The sequence below is a fragment of the Leucoraja erinacea genome, chromosome 13, assembly GCF_028641065.1.
Source record: "Leucoraja erinacea ecotype New England chromosome 13, Leri_hhj_1, whole genome shotgun sequence".
Taxonomy (NCBI): domain Eukaryota; kingdom Metazoa; phylum Chordata; class Chondrichthyes; order Rajiformes; family Rajidae; genus Leucoraja; species Leucoraja erinaceus.
This window is the reverse complement of record NC_073389.1, coordinates 16,632,988-16,653,505: the sequence shown is the minus strand read 5'-3', so window position 1 is coordinate 16,653,505 and position 20,518 is coordinate 16,632,988. Positions and strand designations below refer to the sequence as shown.

At 41.1% G+C, this 20,518-nt stretch overlaps 1 protein-coding gene across 1 annotated transcript in view; it reads left to right on the top strand.

Annotated features, from left to right (window-relative positions):
• The window catches only part of il1rapl1b (interleukin 1 receptor accessory protein-like 1b), a 1,086,945-nt gene that overhangs the window by 104,086 nt on the left and 962,341 nt on the right, over window positions 1–20,518 (top strand). The window contains exon 2 of the mRNA XM_055644538.1: window positions 4,214–4,315. Coding sequence (XP_055500513.1) covers window positions 4,234–4,315 — 82 coding nt within the window. The 5' untranslated portion in view covers window positions 4,214–4,233. The remainder of the gene's footprint in view (window positions 1–4,213; window positions 4,316–20,518) is intronic.

Sequence of the window (20,518 nt, the reverse complement as noted above, 5' to 3'; positions counted from 1 at the left end):
AGTTCTCCTGAGTTTTCCCCTGATTCGAACTCGGAGAATGTCCGTAGGAGTTCATGGATGTCTCGTAACGGCTCGTACGAGTAAAAAGTAACAATTTTTTTCATCACAATTATTTTTTTACACGTGGACATTTTTTTGCAGTGTTGAAAAAAACGGCATGAGTTTACCGGATTTCCCGAGTACCTACAGTTAGCATTACGAGCCGCTACGAGACATCCACGAACTCCTCCGGACCTGGTACGGACATTCTCCGAGTTCGAATCAGGGGAAAACTCGGGAGAACTCTTGAATTGCCTCGTACTGTGAGACAGGCCCTTTAGATTTCCTCTCAATCGTCGGTTCTGAACCAAAGTTAAGGGGAAATGAACAGGACATTGATATTATCTAACAAGATCCACCTCAAAATGATTGGGCTATATCTTCCTCTATTTGTTTGATAATAACAATTAGAAAGTGGTCTTTTAATCAGGATAAAATGCCTCGTGAGTTCTCTTTCTCTCTTGTCTCCAATGTTAAATTATAAACAAAGACTTCGTTGCCATCAACAGGATATGAAGCTAATTGGGTTGGCAGCACAATAAAACAGAACGATTTGTTGCTCATATTTCAAACTTGTTTAAAAGTTTATTTTTATAATACCTGTCAGTGCAAATGAGGATGCATGTGCCAGTTAATATGTTTTACAGGTCAGTTCCCAGTCATGTGTGTCAGTCTGAGTTTGTTCTGCTCGGCAGGGTTTCCCATCTTTAATCAGCATGAGATTTTTAATAACATTTATGATGTGTGAATTTCTTAAACGGCTAACTTTCATGCTGTTTTATGCATGAAATATGATTGAGAGCTGTTTGAATAGATTAATTGAAGGAGGGCACATGCTTATCATTCGATCGAGAATATTTTGTCAAAATAAGCACATTGGGGGCTATGTCTCTCAGTTTTGTATTGTTGCAACTATATTATGTTGCCAATATCAGATAGTTTTGAAATGTTAATGCACAGCTTACTTGGACAATGAGTTGTAGCCCTTCTGTACTGTTGAGGGTTTTTAATAAAGGTTATTTTCCAACGCAGTCAGTGATCCAGGAAGGGCACTCACTGCTGAGCTCAAAAGGAGTTCCCTGCAACTTTACAGCAATCCTTGTGCTGAGAACCTCCGGTCTCTCAAAGCCTGCTGCTGGTGGGCATCAATTCAAAGGGAGTCTCTGGCATCAAGCTGGCTGAGAACCCAATCAAAACAGATAATTCTCATTAACAGCATGCCAGGAAACCGAATGCACCAGTTTAATTTGCTCTGTAAATGGATTTAATCTAAACCGGCACTGCCAGTTAAAGCCGGTGGAACAATATGAATTCTTCAAAATACAACCGCTTTTAATTATTTTCTGAAGTTATTCATGTTTTATAGAGCAGATCTGTGGTCATCCTTGTAATTTTTGGATTTTCTGTTATTTCATGAAATGTTGATATCATCAGTTGAACCTAGTTTGATTTCAAAACCATTGAAAAAGAATTTGAATCTTCCCATATAAACTCAGCTGGAGAAAATACAATTTGGTGCTTTTTAAACAGCTGGAAAAATACTATTCGGTACTTTTAATGTAGATCCATGTTTATTCAGATCATTGCTGCAGGGAAGTCAGAATGTCTCCTTTAAGACAGTCTCATCTTGTGCGAAATATTTCTTGAGTAGTGTTGTAACATTGCTATAATCAATGGCCCAAAGAATGTTACAGGAATTAAAGTAGCCAGGCATATTGTCATTTTGTTTTCTGAGGATGTTTTATCTCCTTTCACATGAGATTTAGAAAGTGATTTGATACGGAGCTAGTGATTGGTCATTGTTGCCTCTAGCTGCTGTATTCAAATTTAGTGGTAATATTGACATTATGTCAAATAAACCCATGAAAGTGATGCAAATCCCATTGTAGTAATTGTCACATTCAAAAAGACAGGAGAGGTGATCATTTTGCCGAACCCTCAGTGTTGGGACTTCTGATAACTAGCTGGTTAAATTCCTTTCCCAATTCCGTTACCACGCCAACTTGCTGTTCTTCCTCCACTTCCAGAGTGAGGCCACAGGTAAAGTGGAAGAACAAGCACAGGCTCAGCAATCGTTTCACTGAATAACTCCGCTCAGTCCGTCTAAACCTACTTGATCTCCCGGATGCTAATCACTGTAACTCTCCTTCCCATTTCCACCTTGACCTTTCTGTCATGGGCCTGCTCCTTTGTCAGAATGAGGCCCAGCACAAATTGGAGAAACAGCACATCATATGTTGCTTGGGTAGCTTATACCTCAGCGGTATGAATGTTGACTTCTCTAACTTCAAGTGACCCTTGTTTTCCCTCTCTCTCTCCATCCCTCCCCTTTTCCGTTTCTCCAACCAGTCTGATTGTCTTCATTTCCATTTTATCTCTGTTTGCTTTGATGTTAACTTCTCCTAGCTAACAATGATCTATTCTACATTTTCCTTGACTCTCTATCCCCTTTGTCAAGTTTTCACACGTTACACGTCATATTCCGCTTGGGTAGTCGACAACCCAACAACATGTGGAATTTTCCATTTCAGGTAATTCCCTGTTCATCTATCCAATTATCCCCTCTCACCATCTCCACTATCTTTCCACTGCCTCTGTCTATCAGTTCTTTCCCCCTCCTTCATTCACTCATCACTGATCACTCAGTGCTCTGTGCTCTGAATCCACTTATTTCCTTTCCTCTCCTTCCCCACCCTACTGTTTTCTTTTACTCACACCCCACCCCCCCCCCCCCCCCCCCCCCCCCCCCCCTCTGGTTGTACATTTCACTCCCTAACTTTCTTCCTTGTCACATTATACATCAGCACCGTTTGGTCTCCACTTCACATCCAGCTTTTGCGCAGTTTAGTTGAGAGACACAGCATTGAAACAGACCCTTTCATCCACTGAATCCATGTCGACCATCAATCATCTGTTCACATTAGTTCCCTGTTATTCTACTTTTGCAACCCCTCCCACACATTAGGAGCAATACTTACAGAGTCCAGTTAGCCTACAAACCCGCACGTCTTTGGGATGTTGAAAGAAACCTCTGTACCCCGAGGAAACCCACTCATTAACAGAGAGAACATGCAAACGCCCCCAGACAGCACCTGAGGTCCGGATCAAACCGGGGTCTCTGGCGCTGTGAAGCAGCAGCTATGCCAGCTATACCACTGTGCTGCCCCTGTCTACTATCTCCACCTATCGCTCATCTGTCTATCACCCCTCCTCACTTGAATCCACAAATTCTTGCCAGCTCGAGCTCTACCCCCTCTCCTCTATTCTCTCTATCAGCTTTCGTCTCTCAAATCCATCACTATGAAAAGGGGTCCTATCCCAAAATGTTCCTGCGTGTGTAGTCTCTAGTGTCTACATTAATGTAACACTTCAGTTCGCTGCAAGGTTTGCAACTTACTGAATTCTTATAAAAAATAAGCGAATGTCCTTTTAGACCTTAATTTTAAAATGTAAATTTTTGCAAAGGATTCAATTTCTACGAGTAATGTTATGTCTAGCCGGGTCACTGGTTTCTTTATTGTCATGTGTACCAGGTACTGGAATATTTTTAGCATACAGCACAACAAGACTATTGATCATTGATGGTCATTGATGGTTCACTGATCAGATGCCCATTGCTTGAAACAATATTGATTTTCACATCATGACCTGTGAACTTCGCCTATTTGGAGCTGTTGGCAATTTTAATACTGGTTGCTGTGATTAGCAGCGGAGCCTTGCTATCTTTGTGCAAGATCATTAACCATTTCAATGCCGTAGCTGTAAATTTGAAAAGACCTGCTGAATTTGCTATTCTGCTCAAGCTTCCAGCATCTGTAGTTCCTCATGCCTCCACTTTGCAAAGATTGTTGGGCTCATCTTTTCAGCTTGGTTATCGATCTGGTGTACACTTAACTAAAAGAGAGGTGGAAACATACTTTGAGGGAAATATTTACATTTCTGTAAAGAATAAGGAAAGCAAATTGTGGCACGTGCTTGCTTTAGAGTCATCCAAACTCACAACTTGTGTACGGTATTGCAACTTATCATCCAGAGCATTTAAAAGAGTTGTTAATTCCAAAATGTGATCACCTTTTGTGCCAAACAACTGCAATGTTATAGGATGAAAATGCGGGGAATTCAGTTAACTGTGTGTGTTGTTCATACCACTAACGGCCATCATATTTTGTTTTAGGCTGAATATCAAGCCGGAAAATGAAAGTTCCCATTCAGTTAATGGTTTTCTTATATACATCCACCATTCAAAGCTTGAAGATTGTGTCGAAACGTGGCTCAGGTAAGCGAGAAGCTTTCAGTTCCACTCTTGAATATATTATTGCATGTACTTTTCAAATCTAATTTCCACATCAGCTATTGGTGCTTTTGTCTGCAACAGAAAACTGATCGTTAAAAACAGCAAATAGTCTGCTACAGCTGTTTTGTTCATATGTACATTGCACACGAGATGTAACTATCGAAAAGTGTAGTAAAAAAGACGAAATAATTAGTTATGAATCAAATTCAGTCACTTATTTCAAATTGTAGTTTTAGGTTTGGGTTGGCTGTTTCTGTTTATGTAATTGTGATATTAGTTGGAGAGTTGTGAGATTTGGTGAAGGTAGAAACCAGTTGTGTACTATTCAATGAATTGTTCACAGAACGGATGCAATACTGCTCTTCACCATACATTGATTAGCTTTGGAATCATTTGGAGGATAGGTATCTCTTGAACGACTTGGCATGGTTTTGTATGCAACTAAAAGACAAATCTTTTGCAAGTCTCATTGTGCCAATCAGAAGTACTCCAAAAATTAAACAGTGCAATTGTGTGACCGCTGATCTCAACAGGTTTTAGAGTTCAATGGGTAGCAGAGTTCTTGTATTGATGGCTGCTAGTTCCTTGTTTTAGTTATGAAACTGTCATGAGAACCAGCAATTTTTGTTACTTTGGATCAAACTATTGTTGTGCAAGGAATTATGTAAGTTTTACTCATGGAAGCCAGAATATGCACTATGTTATTGATGCGAAATGTGAAGATGACTACTATGCTTCCCCAACAAAAGGAAGTGCATTTATTGGGCACTCCTTCACAAACAATCAACACTAATTTCAGAACAGAGGAAATGTTTTGCATTTTTGATTAGAAATTGGTAAACATATTTTGGTAATGGGATTTTCTAATATTGTCAAATTGTTCAAATTAACCTGCTTAAAAGGCAATTTTAAACACTTGCACCCTCATTGATTAGATAAATAGGCAAGAGGTCTTCAAACCTGAAAGGTTGATTAAGCTTGATGCTAAATGAGCACTTGCCCTCCGTAACATGCAGCCACGGGACATAAGTTAAAATACGCAGCTTTGTTTTGTTTCATCTGATATATATGACCAGCAATGACGGAGGAAATAAAGAAGGTAAAACTGTATTTTATTTTCTGTGAAATCAATGCAATTGGTTCATCTTCCAGTAAAATATTTGTGGCAATGACAATGTTTAGATACCATTTTGAAAGAGCATATCAGCGTTTAACGGTGTTTACTTACTGTGGACCTATGGATTATCGTTAATATTCCTTGAAACTCTCCAAACAACCAAGATAGATCAACGGGAAACAGCAGAATGACGTCCAATCCCATGGATTTTCATCAGGCAAATATTTATTCTTTCCTGTTACATAAAGTACAAATTATCATCTAACATTTCTCATGTATGTGGGAATTACTGGGATTATTTTCCAGCTTTGTGCTGTCATTGGGGAAATTCACCTGCCGGAGGAATATACTTTAAATCTCAGTACATTTTTGCCAGAAATCCATCTTGCCCTCAGTTTTACTATATGTACTTCAGTGAATGAATCTATCATCAGTTTAGAAAATTGTCATAATGATGCTGAATTCATGCAACGGGATTCTACTACACAATGTCACAAAGTATTCCTATATATATTTGTATCTGTTTAATTTTTGTGGAGTGTTTGCCATCATTGATCTCAAATTCTTATGTTAAAATTAAAAACTGCTATAATCCATGGTTAAAAAGAGGTGCAGGAACGAAGATGTCTGGGGTTAAATATGTGCAGTTTGTTAGAAATGGCAAATGAAAATCTTTGTAAAATACCACTTCAGTCACATCAGTGTTTTGTGTCTTATCCTTGATGCTGCAATTTCGGAAAGATGTAACGGCCTTGGAGATGATGCAGGACGGATTTACTAATGTCCGGGATTTTAGTTTTATAGATAGATGGACAGGAGAAGCTGGGAGGATGATTATTTTTGGACCATGTAGGTTACATGATCTAATAATAATTAAAATCTTAAAAGCAGGAGACAGATTTGATAGCTAGTATAGCCAGCGGCAGAATAGTGTAAAAACCATGGGATTTAGAATGAAGGTAATTGGCAAAGGAACAAAAGCGACATGAAGATACGGTTTACACGTTGGCCCTTGAATCCACTGTCGCCGGCAGTAATAGAGGAGATCAATTGGGAACCTGACAGGTCCGCATTTGCAGATCAATAAGGAGAAGGCAAATGAGTGGCACTGGATGGACGGCTCTTGCGCAGGGGTGAAAGATGCACACTCCAGGCATGCTGAAAAACATTGTGATCCTTTGAAGCTTGGAACCTTTTGTGTATATTTTGGTAAACAAGGTATGAATGCTTTCTCTTCTCTGCAGATAATTTAAATTTCTTTTTGTATGGTACCCATGCCAATGATACTTCCTGGACATAAGTTGGAGTGTCAAATGTACACACAACTACAGGCCAGCATTGGCATATAAAGAAGCTGTACAGGGCGGCACGGTGGCGCACCAGTAGAGTTGTTGCCTTACAGTGCCAGAGACCTAGGTTTGATCCTGACTACAGGTGCTGTCTGTACGGAGTTTGTACGTTCACTCTGTGGCGCCGTGAGTTTTCTCCGGGTAGTCGGGTTTCCTCCCACATTCCAAAGATGTACAGGCATGTCAATTAATTGGCTTCGGTAAAATTGTAAATTGTCCCTAGTGTAGGATAATGCTAGTGTACAGGGCGATTGCTGGTTGGCGCGGATTCGATGGGCCGAAGGACACGTTTCCAAAATGTATCTCTCAAGTCGATGTCAGTTTGCTATTTGGATACTTAATTATTCTTTTATCTTCCATGATGTGGCCTATCTATGCTTGGTCAATCATCATTTTATGTTGCCCCATTAGATTTACAGCCAGCTTGGTTTGCTTGGGAAAATAAGGAGCAGTTATTGATATCTTTGACTACAAGCATCAAGTTATTGAATTCTCATTTGGAGAAGACTGATTGATGAATAAAGAAATCTCGGAAGGATTGGCTACAAACATTTCAATATATTTAAACATGGATTTATAATTTTACGAGGCAATAATTTGGACATTCAGCAAAATTTGTTTTTAAAAGGGTGATTATAAGTAAAGTCAAATTAAAAGCAGTTATTTCTGTGATGAAAATATACTTTCAGAGATTATCAGTGTTAATCAATGCATTAAATGGATGTTCTGTCTTAGCTTAAAGGTTCATATGAGCAGAATTAATCCATTCAATCATGGCTGATCTAGCTCTCCCACTCAATCCCATTCACCTGCCTTTTCCCCATAACCACTGACCTGTACTAATCGAGAATCTATCAATCTCTGCCTTATGAATATCCATTGATTTGGCCTCCACAGCCTTCTGTGGCAAAGAATTCCACAGATTCACCACCCTCTGACTTAAGAAATTCCTCCTCAACTTCCTACAGGAATGTCCTTTTATTCAGTGACTATGACCTCTGGTCCTAGACTATCCCACTGGAGTAAACAACCTCTCCACATCCACGCTATCCAGGCCTTTCATTCTTCAGTAAGTTTCCCATAGAAGATGCAGACATGAATGGTTCCAGGATGGGGAATTTCTTTAGGAATGTTAGACTGGAGAAGCTAGGATTGTTCTCGGAGCAGTAGGTTTGACGGTGGTTTGCATGAATATGTTGTGTTTAGATAAGGGAAAATGAATTCATTATCCAATAGATGATTCAAGGATCAGAGGATTTAAAATGTTGGGCAAAATATACAAGGGTGCTTCAGGGTGCAGAATGTTTATCATGAGGGTGGCAGAAATTGTCGATCAGCGATTAGAGAAAATATGTATTGTTGATTGATTGAAAGATACAACATGGAAACAGGCCTGTCCGATTGAAGATGGGTCTTGACCCAAAGCATCACCTATTCCTTTTCTCCAGAGATGCTGTCTGACCCGCTGAGTGACTACAGCTTTTTGTGTCTATCATCCGTCCACAAAGCCCATGCCGACCATCGATCACCTGCTCACACGAGTCTTACGTTATCCAAATTTTGCATCCACTCCCGACACATTCTGGGCAATTTACAGAATCAATTAAACTCCAAATCTGCACGTCTTTAGGATGTGGGAAGAAACCAGAGCACTCGGAGGAAACCCTCACGGTCTCTGGGAGACCATGCCGACTCCACACAGACAGCACCTGAGGTCGGGATCGAACCTTGGGCTCTTCCACTGTGAGGCAGAAGCTCTACTCGCTATGCTGCCATTATTTGTAAGGCTACGGAGAAAGTGCAAGGCAATGGGGCTGAATAGATTATTCGACACATTGCTGGCATGAACCCGATCAGTCTGTGCTGTGAAATGTATGAGAGAAAGACGAAGAGAGCAGATGTAGACTGTGGATAGATAAGCTGAATTGTGAATACACTCAAAATCTATCCTCGGGTTACACGTGCAGTCATGACATAGTGTTCATTGCACTTAGCTGAAGTGAGTGGAGTTAGATTAGAAAACCCTAGAGAAATATATTCATGTAAGAAGGTTAATAGATATTCTTGAATCTATCAATCATACTCCTTTGGCTTTTGTTTTGAATGGTTGAGTGGCCTTTTTATGTAATGGGTGCCCCTGGGACAATTCCATCAGCCATGGATTGATATGTCATGTTAAGCAGGATATGTAGATGAAGTGCAGGACCTGCCTTTTGGTCAGATGCACCCTTCCTCAAGAAGTCAAATCAAAAATTAGATTAGCTCAATTCTAAATGGCAATATGCTTTAAAATGTTCATTATGTAATTAGTCTTTGGTTCAATTAGTTTAGAACATGTGTTCCATACGTCACAAATGATGCAGTAATTTCAAAAAATCTTTTGTTGTGCTAAAGACAGACACAAAAGGCTGGGGAAATCAGCGGGTCGGGCAGCATCTCTGGAGAGAAGGAATAGGGTGACATTTCGAATCGAGACCCTTCTGCAGACTGAAGGTCAGTGGAAAGTGGAACAAGAGATATAGATGGTACTTGGGAGAATGGAAGACATGCAAAAAGCAATGATAATCAAAGAAATGTGAGGCACACAATCGGCCTGTGGGATAGGTGATACCGAGTCTACAGAGAGAGGAACTCAAGCACGTCAGTGAAACTAGTACAACGACCAGGGAGGGGTAAGGACGGGGAGGGAGAGGATGCACGGGTTACTTGAAGTTAGATAAATCAATAGTCACACTGTTGTATGCTGCCCAAGCGAAATATCAGCTGCTAGTCCTCCAATTTACCTTCGGCTCACTCTGACTCTTTTTATGCGAAGGTTGTTTAAAAACTGGGTTCTAAATGGATTATATTCATTTTGCTAATTCGAAAGTGATGTTTAGTGTAAGCAGTGAGTAATTTTTTTTTGTGGAGTTTTTCCCAGGTTTTTCACTCAGTTGTGTATGGAATGAGCTGCCAGAGGAAGCAGTTGAGGCAGTATTGAAAAGTCATTTGGACAAGTATTTGGATAGGGAAAGTTTAGAGGGACTTGGGTCAAATGCAGGCAAATGGGACTAGCTACGATGGGCATCTTGGGCAGCATGGAATGTCACCCATACCTTTTATCCCGAGATGCCGCCTGTATTGCTGAATTACTCCAGCAGTTTGTGTCTATCTTCTGCATGGACGAGTTGGGCTGAAGGGCCTCTTTCCATGCTGTATTGCTCTATGGTTGAAAAAGGATTTCCCATTATGCAGCTCTAGTTGCCAAGTTCCCCTCATGTTAATGTGCCCAAAAAAAGCTCATGTTAAAGTCCAGTAAAAGCAGATTGTGTTTCCTTTTCCCTCCCGAGGTCATTGTGAATTACTCTTGAAATGCAGTGTCTCAGCACCTAACACAAATGACCATTTCTCTCACGTATGTTTCATTGGTGAGTGTTGTTAGATCATTTGATCTGAATGGACAGAAACAGATGATTTTGTCCTTGCTTATAACGTGGAGAAAAGGAGGGTTTACATGAGAGGTGACATATCTAACTTGCCCTGGAAGAAATTGGCACGATATAATTTAGTTTAGTTTATTGCCACGTGTACCGAGGTACAGTGAAAAGCTTTTGTTGCGTGCTACCCGGTCAGCAGAAAGACTATACATGGTTACAAGGATAGATAGTCTTTTTCTTCAGGCTGAAGAAGGGTCCTGACCAGAAAAATCACCCTTCCTTTTTCTCCAGAGATGCAGCCTGACCTACTGAGTTACACCAGCATTTAGTGCCTATCCTTGGTATAAACCAGCATTTACAGTTCTTTGTTTCTACTGTTTATACATTATTACAATCAAGCCGACTACAGTGTACAGATACAGGATAAAGGGATTAATGTTTAATGCAAGATAAAGTCCAGTAAAGTCCAATTCAAGATGGTCCAAGGGTCTTCATTGAGGTAGATGGTAGCTCAGGCCTGCTCTATAGTTGGTGCTAGGATGGTTCAGCTGGGAAGAAACTGTCCCTGGATCTGGGTGTATGCATTTTCACATTTCTGTACCTCTTGCCCGATGGGAGAGGGGAGAAGAGAGAGTGACCAGGGTGATTATGCATTCTGATATTTATTGACACGGGTATTACGATGAGGAGGAAGATAAGAAGAAGTTCCCGATGAGCTCGCATTTTGGGATCTTGCTGAAATAATTTTGGTACCTTGAAAATAATTCTTGCTCAAAGCTGCCTTCTCTCATAAAATGAGATCCATGCGCACGTGGGTCTCATTTACAAGGTGGATTTCATTTATAAGGTGCATTGTAAAACTCAATTGTATGGAAAATGAATGCAAACATCTTTGGCAGCACGAGAACCCGAACAATGGCAGGAAGAGCAGCTATTTCAACTGTTTCCAAATTTTGAGGTCGTCACAGCCTCGGGGTGTGTGAAAAGATATTTCTGTTCAGGAGAAATTCGTTCACTCAGCAAGGTGAACCTATGGAATTCTCAGTATAGAGTGCTGTGGAGGCCAAGTGATAGAAAATATTTAAGAGGCTTATAAAAGGACAGCAGTGACACAGAACCAGAGACCTGGGTTTGATCCTGACTATGGGTGCTGTCTATATGGAGTTTGTACGTTTTCCTTGTGACCACGTGGGTTTTGTCCTGGTGCTCCTGTTTCCTCCCATATCTCAAAGATGTTGGGGTTTGTAGGTTAATTGACCTCTGTAAATTGCCCCCGAGTGTGTAGGGAGTGGATGCAAAAGTGAGATAACCCATTGCGAATAAGTGATTGAAGGTCAGTGTGGCCTCGGTGGATCAAAGGGCCTATTTCCATGTTGTGTCTCTAAACAAAACTAATTGAAACTCAAAAGTACACACTGGGTTTGACAGTCAACAAAGCTGGGGTGTGGATTTGCTGGTGTTCAAGTGGTTTGAAAGTGTTTCAGTGTGTGGCTCCCGTGGTGCAGTGTTGGAGCCTCCCTCACTTCGTCCACTTGGTCTGCAATGCTTTGATCTGCGAAGAGAGGTCCAGACTGAGTGTATTACTGGAGAGCAAACAGTGCAGAAGCCAAGTCTGGGTGGCAGGTCTAGGGCAATGAGATTGAGCTCCTGTCCAAGAAATATGCTGGGTTTGAAAATTGCAGACTGCACAAAGAGATTAAAACAATGCTTTTCTTCCTGCCTCGCTGGTTATTTTAGGTTAGTTTTGAGATACTGCATGGAAACAGTCCCTTCAACCCACCGAATCCATGGCAGACATCGATCGCCCATTCGCACGAGTTTAATGTTATCCCACTTTCACATCTAGCACACTGAGGGCAACTTTACAGAAGTCAATTAACTTGCAAATCTGTATGTTCTTGGAGTGTAGGAGGAAACCCCACGCAGTCACAGTGAGAACTGTGCACAAACTGTGAATACACAGCACCCGAGGGCGGATGAAAGCTGAGTCTCTGGTGCTGTGAGGCAGCAGCTCTACCCCTATACCACTGTGACCCCCTTTATTTAATTTGAAGTTATTGAATTTCAAGTTAATTAATTTAATTAATATGATACTTACTAATTCAATTTCACTTAATTGGCAAGCTAAGATCAACATCCGTGTCCCTGAGATATTGCAAAACAGTTTGAATAAAGTTCAAACGGTTCAGCTTTGTCAGAATTATATTTTCTAATACTATTAAATGTTGGATTCCTCAAACAAGGTTATGCTGATATTAACGTGACACGTTTTGCTGGATTCTGGTTGAGCTCCTTAAATGTTTGTCCACTCTTTAAAAAAAAAAGCTTGCATTCAGCAACTTAATTAAAGGAGCCATAAGTACTCGATAACTATTTTCAGAGGAACGAAAGGAAGATTTCACTAATGATCGTGCTTTTCTAAAAGAAGAATGGTACAAAACCAACAGCTTTGACGGCTCACTGAAGCAAGACAGGATCAGTGAACACTTTGTCTTGACTTCACAGAGCAGCATCGAGAGAGAGAAAGAGCACCCTGTATTGGAAATTCTCTGCACTGTATTCTCCTCCACAAAGGATTAAAACTGCGGCAATGGAATTTGCATCCGGTTTGACTCCAAAGAGGGGATCAGACTTCATTGTGCCATTAACTTTCACAGACCGTGGAGCCAAACGTGGCTGCTCCAAGCCCCACGCATGTATCCAGGAGGGAGCCAGAGGCAATAGATTGCAATCCTGTGGTTCTTTTGCTGACCATTAGTTATGCTGCTCAAGCCCAACAAAACACTGTACGTTCCAGTTGGAGTAATAAAGTTTCACAGTTTTCATCAGAAATGAACTGAAGCTCTTTTTCAGCACTGGTACAAAATCTCAACTCCCTTCAGCTGATCTGCAGAGCTGCCTAAAAGTTTAGTTTAGAGCTGCAGCGTGGAAACAGGCCCTTCGGCCCACCGAGTCCACGCCGACCAGCAATACATGTATACTAGCACTATCCTACACACCAGGGACAATTTACAATTCTTACCAAAGCCAATTAATTTACAAACCTGTACATCTTTGGAATGTGGAAGGAAACCGGAGGACTCGTTGAAAACCCACGCGGTCCAAGGAAGATCGTACCAACTCTATAGAGGCAGCACCCGTAGTCAGGATTGAACCTGTGTCGCTGGCGCTGTAAGGTAGCAACTCTACTGTTACTGCCATCGTGCCACCCTGACAAGGTCTAAATCGATCCAGCAATGACTCACTTAAGCAGATAAAGCAGTTCAACATGCTAACATGAACATTGACTGAACTTTGTTGCCGTCCATCACAGTGAGAAATGTTGATTTCACTGTGGTTGATGGTTTATGTTAAATTCTATTGTGTATTGTGTTCTTTTTATTCGTATGGCTCTATGGTAACTCAAAAATCACTGTACCAATTGGTGCACGTGACAATAAATGTGAACTGGAACTTGAACTTAACTGATTATTATTGTGTTCATTTCAGGCCAAGTAAATTGATATAATGTTAAATTTTGAACGCAGAATTTTAAGAGCTATGAAACAAATGTAGATTGTAGAAACAAGGAACTGCAGGTGCTGGTTTACAAAAGAAGGCAACACGTTAACTCAGTGGGTTAGACAGCATCTCTGGAGAAACATAGAAACATAGAAATTAGGTGCAGGAGTAGGCCATTCGGCCCTTCGAGCCTGCACCGCCATTCAATATGATCATGGCTGATCATCCAACTCAGTATCCCGTACCTGCCTTCTCTCCATACCCTCTGATCCCCTTAGCCACAAGGGCCACATCTAACTCCCTCTTAAATATAGCCAATGAACTGGCCTCGACTACCCTCTGTGGCAGAGAGTTCCAGAGATTCACCACTCTCTGCGTGAAAAAAAGTTCTTCTCATCTCGGTTTTAAAGGATTTCCCCCTTATCTTTAAGCTGTGACCCCTTGTCCAGGACTTCCCCAACATCGGGAGCAATCTTCCTGCATCTAGCCTGTCCAACCCCTTAAGAATTTTGTAAGTTTCTATAAGATCCCCTCTCAATCTCCTAAATTCTAGAGAGTATAAACCAAGTATATGGATAGATGAAGTTTTGGGTTGAGACCCTTTATCAGATGTGATCAGATTGCTGTCTGATGAAGGGTCTCCACACAAAACATCACGTATACCTTTTCTCCAGAGATGCTGTTTGACATGTTGATTACTCCAGCATTTTGTGTCTTCAGTGTAAACCGGCATCTGCAGTTCCTTCCTACACGCGTGTTCTTGAAACGTTTGCGTAATCTGCATATTTTTATAATGAAGTCCAATATTTGTCCCATTACACAAAGATTACGTGCAGGGGAAACCCAAGAAAATTCCTGGTTGGGATTTACCTATTCCTTATATTATCAAAATGAACTTCTGAATATTACATACGTGCAATTCTGATTGCATGCCAATATTGTGTTGTCACTTTAATGAAGATGTTTCAGATAGTTGGATCACTTGGCAATGAAATGGCTACAGATAGCTCGACATGTACTTGGTGCTGGAACATACAACATTGTCTACTGAAAAATAGCCAGCAGACATCTAGAGTTCACTCAATAGTCAATAGTCAATAGTCTATTTAATTGTCATTTGGACCCCTGGAGGTCCAAATGAAATGCCGTTTCTGCAGCCATACATTACACACAAATAGACCCCAGACACAACATAATTTACATTTTACATAAACATCCATCACATAGTTGTGATGGAAGGCCAAAAAAAACTTATCTCTCCACTGCACTCTCCCCACCCCGATGTCAGAGTCAAAGTCAAAGCCCCCGGCTGGCGATGGCGATTGTCCCGCGGCCATTAAAGCCACGCCGGGTGGTGCGAGGTCGCACACCGGGTCTTGATGTTAGAGACCCCGGCGTGCGCTCGCAGAGTCCCGCGGCCATTCCGAGCCGCGCGGGGCAGTGATGTAGGCCCCGCTCCAGGAGCTCTTCGACCCCGCAACTCGGGCGGGAGAAGTCGCCGTTGCAGGAGCCCTGAAAAGCGGTCTCCCTCCAGGGATCCGCGGGCTCCCGGTGCCGCCGTCCGCAGACCCGCAGTAGCAGCCTCCGCATCAGCAGCAGCAGCGGCAGCAGCAGCAGCAGCAGCGGCAGCGCTCCTCCACCGCTCCACCCGCTCCGGTCTCGGCCAGCTCCGCGACGGTGAGGTGAGTCGGCACCTGAGTCCCCGGCTTCTTCTGTTGGAGGCCGCTCCTCGTTGCAGCCTCAACGACAACTGAGACCCGACGAAAAAAGGTCGGGTCTCCAGTGCAGGGAGAGATTTAAAAGTTTCCCCCTCCCTCCCACCCCACCCACCCGCACCCCCCCGCACACACACCCCAACATAAAATAACAAAAACTACATATAAACATAGACAAAAAATAATAAAAACGCGGACAGGCTGCAGAGGCCGCTGCTGACCAGAGTCGCGCCGCCTAACGGTATCCCTTGAGCAATGTGTGCAATTTTAACTGGCATCCACATTCTTTACAATTAATGGCTATCCTGGAGAAATTGAGGGAAAATGAAAAAAAAAGTGAAACTTGACCCCCAAGTCACTAAACAGGCAGTGGGATAAAAAATCTTATTGTGCACCTTACATTATTTCATTTTATTGATAACAACTTCCACAAAATCTTTGAATATTGTTACTTGCATTTAGGTTTAGGTGTACAGATACTATGCGGAAACAGGGCCTTCGACCAACCGAGTACGTGCCGACCAGCGTTCCCTGCACACTAAAGGGCCTGTCCCACTTGGCGATCCTTTCAGCGACTGCTGGCATCATTGACTGACGTATTTCAAAATCCAATGGTGACAAAAATATTTTGCGACACTTGAGGAAACACCACGCGTCAATACGTCATCACGACGCGACTTTTTTGGTGATCTGATAAGAGAGTCAATGATGCCGGCAGTCTCCGAAAAAATCGGCAAGTGGGACAGGCCCTTAATACTATCCTACACACGGGGGACAATTTACAACTTTTACCCAAGCCGATGACAAACCTGTACGTCTTTAGAGTGTAGGAGGTAATCGGAGCACCCGGGAAAAACTCACGCCGTCATGGGGTAAAGCGTACAAATTCAATACAGACAAACCCATACTCAGGATCAAATGTGGATCTATGACGCTGTAAGGCAACAGCTCTACCGCTGTGCCATTGCAGTGGTATTTATCTAATAAATGTCCAGTCTTTTTCTTAGTTAAATATTCATCCAATTCTTAAAAGTGTAGTTAATTACATTGTAGTTAGTTACATTGAAAGGAGGTTTTTTTTGGACAATTGAAAATCTTACATTTTAGTCCCTTGTAAATCATTAATATTCCCACTTAATCAAAGCATTAATAACCATTGAAGTACAGTACAGTCTCTGCAATGTAAGTAAAGGCAACAACCACCATTAAATAACAGGGCACCACAAAGAGCAATGAGATGAATGAACAGTCTGTTTTGGCGGCATTTGTTGAAGGATGAGTATTAACCAGGAGACCAGGAAGGCTGCCGTGTTCTTCCAAAAAAAACCCAATGCCTATGGATGTTTTGTGCCTGCCCAATTTTAACATTTCAAAAGAACTCTGGCATCTCTAATCATGTAGCAATGCTTTACAACTGCCCTAAAGTGTCAGTTTAGATTCTAATCAGATACTGTGGAGCGAGCCTTGCGTCAACAGCCAAGTGGGTGCATATTAGATACCAAATGGAGGGAAAGATTTTCTGCAATCTAAGAAGTCCATCATCTTTACACTTGAAAATTTGCTGTCATTAAAATCTCACTCTACCTTTAATATCTGTTTCTTTTATTTTATGTTATGTCTCATCTGAAACAAGTTCATTTTTTAATCTTGAATCTAGATCAAAGTCATCTTGTCCGGCATTATTTTCTCAGTAATTTTATTTTTCAGAGCTTGTTTACACTCATATATTGCTGTATTTCTTACCAAACAACCGTATATATATATTTTCATGGCCATTAAATGTTTGGAATGACCCAAGATCATTAAAGGTACTATAAAATGTGAGTTCTCTTTAAACTAATTTTTATTTAGTCTAAATTGAATCAAGGATAAATGATGTAATGCTCAAAACTAGTCTTTCAACGTAAGTTCACTGCAGATGCAGCACAGAATTACACGCTGTCGACTTAAATCATACTATTTGGTTGAATGTGTTTACGACGTTCTTCTGTTAAATGGATACCTACAGCATTTGGTTGATAGTAGCCTTGAACATTTTTTTCCCCCAAGCTCTTTGACCGAAGATATCAAACCATTTCAGAAACTACTACTAATCCTCCCCATCTGCCTTCTTTAAAAAATGTCTGTGTTATTCACCTTCCCGGCGCTTGTAATCAAACAAAGTGATTATATACTTTCAACAAAGTACTTTTTAGTTTCATCTGATTTTGTTTTGGCTACAAACACGATTAATACAAAGATCGGTAAAACAGCTCCTTAGCTTATTCCATTGATGTTTAGGGGAGATCTTTCATTTTTTATTAGCAGGCCATTTTTGGATGTTGACTCATCTGCGTTTGATTCTTTAAGTCTTTATCTTTTCATTCAAAACCTTCACCAGTTATTCATGAAAATAAACACGTTATATCTAATGGGTAGCTCTCTTTGAGAATGTTTTCATTTCCATAAAGGATCCAGAGATGTATAGTTGGGAACTGACACCCATTATTTTTGATAAGTAATTTATCAGAAATATATTATACATAAATATACATGAAATGTATGTTACTACAAAGAATAAGTATTTCATAATAAACAACCCTGAAGCTTTTGCCCCATTTTAAAGTCCTAGTCACTCCAATTTGGCCAGGATTAACGTTTATTTGAATCCAAAGGTTGTGTTCCAAATCTTAGTTTGATTTAATACTATTTGTTTGTCCAACTGATCATGTAAAAGTGACCCTTAACATTTTATTGCCAGAGTATCGTTATGAATCAGTGGGTCTGCATGACTGAAAGATATTGGTTCAAAATGCAAGTATATTAGTAGATTTTCAATTCATTTACCAAACTTTAACAGATTAATAGATAGCAGAGTAAATGTTGAACTGGTGCCACTGTCCTGAACCTTAAGCATATGTGTACCAAAAGGACATGTAGCTTATATTGCTGGGAGATCAACGTATGTCTAAAGGAGCCTAAATATGTTTTTGATGAGGCAACATCCAGTGTACTGTTTGTCCACCTTACGAAAGGATGTACAGTAAGTATCAGAGAAGTGATGCAGATAATTTGCCCCAGTTAGGCTATGGGGAGATAGAATATGTCTAAAGTATCTGGAGTGAAGTATAATATCATTAAAATATATGAAATTAAAGAGAAATTAGCAATGTGGATTCTAAGCTTCTAAGGTGGCACAGAGGTAGAGCTGCTGCATCACTGCCAGAGACCCAGGTTTGATTCTGACTATGGGTGCTGACTGTGTTGAGTTTGTACATTCTCCCAGTAACTGCAAAGGTTTTCTCCAGGTGTTGATCAGGAGTGAGTACCTCATGACCAATGTTCAGCTACATCGAACGGAAATGCAAAGAAAATGCTTCACTAGAGAAGTTGTGAATCTTTGAGGCCCTTAGTGATAGATAATTCCAATCAATGAACTAATTTCAAGACTGATGGATTGTTTCGGCTTTCGAGATACAGTGCAGAAACAGGCACTTTGGCCCATTGAATCCATGCTGACCACGGATCACCCCATACACCAGCACTATTCCACACACTAGGGATCATTTACATTATGTAAATCAAAGCCATTTAACCAACCAACCTGTATATCTTTGGAGTGTAGGAGGATACCGGAGCACCTGGAGAAAACCACGGGGAGAATGTACAAACTCCGTACAGACAGCACCCGTAGTTAGGATCGAACCCGGGTCTCTGATGCTCTAAGGCAGCAACTCTACCGTTCCAATGCAGCATTCGAGGAAATAATAGAAAGGGAACTGTATGAGCAAGTGGCATTGATGTCCTGCCACAATCTTGCTGAAAACAGGATATTTGGAAAGATATATAAATAGAATATAGATGGGCTAAATGTGGACAAAATGGGACAATCCCCCAGAATGACAGCTAGGTTAGCAAGGACAAGGTGGGCTGAAGGGCCTGTTTTCATACAGTACAGCTCTCTGACTACAAGTACCAGATTTGTGAGCCTCAGTTGCCTAAGTCACTGAATCTGATTTCATAATTAATCAATTCAACGTAGCAGGGCAGTTTCCCACATTCAATCTAATTTTACTTATGTGCCTCTGTTATACAAATCGTTCACGTTGCTTTTCTTTTGTTCTTCATATTACTAGTCACTGTAATGTAAGTAAAGCCAACATACACACTGTGTACTTTCACTGTGTATGTGTACTTTCACACTGAAAGTACATTCCCGGTTGCAATTTATTTGCTGTATCAAGTTTCACTGATACAAATCTCACGTTTGAGCGGCTGTCCCACTTGGGCGACCTAATTGGCGACTTAGAAGAGTGTTGGAGAGTTTAAAAAAATGTCATGTTGAAGACCCCCTTCGACAATGTAGAAGACCCCCTTCAACCTCCTTCGACTATGTTGAAGACTAGCTTCAACTAGCTACGACTAGCTACGACTAACTTCGGGAAAATTAGACACTGAATAGTGGAGAGTGTAGACGGCCTCCTTCGACCTCCCTTCGACTAAGATGAAGACTATCTACGATTACCTACGAGTAACATGCCGACCTACTACGACCTACTACGACTAAACCTACGAGTAAAAAAAGTATAAATTTTTTCCATGGCGACCTTTTTTTACTCGCATGCATTTTTAATCATGTTGAAAATACGCCGCAGCCTAGCTGAGGCCTTGAGCACGCGGAGACCACTCTCGAGCATGAAGGAGAGTTACAAAGACCTCCTACAACCTCGTGTCAACCATGCTGCAAGTATGAGTCGAGGGCAAACTCGCCAGAACTCACGGATTAGGTTGCCCAAGTGGGACAACCCCTTTATGAGTTGTCACTTTGGGGTTTTAACCTAGTTTCTCATGAATGGTGCTGCTTTGTATTGTTCATTTGTAGAGAACTGGAAGCTTGCAGTTCTTCACACTCAAAACATATTTTAAAGAGTAATGCACACTAAATTGTGAATTATATCACATGGCCTTTTATTTTAAAAGGTCAAGTTCTATTCCTATAACATCATGAATGCGCAATAAAAAAAACAAATTTGAAATATCTGGTTCATTTTAAAGTAGCAGGAAAACCCCCAAAGTGCTTCAGAGGGGTGGTTAACAAAGTAAGATCT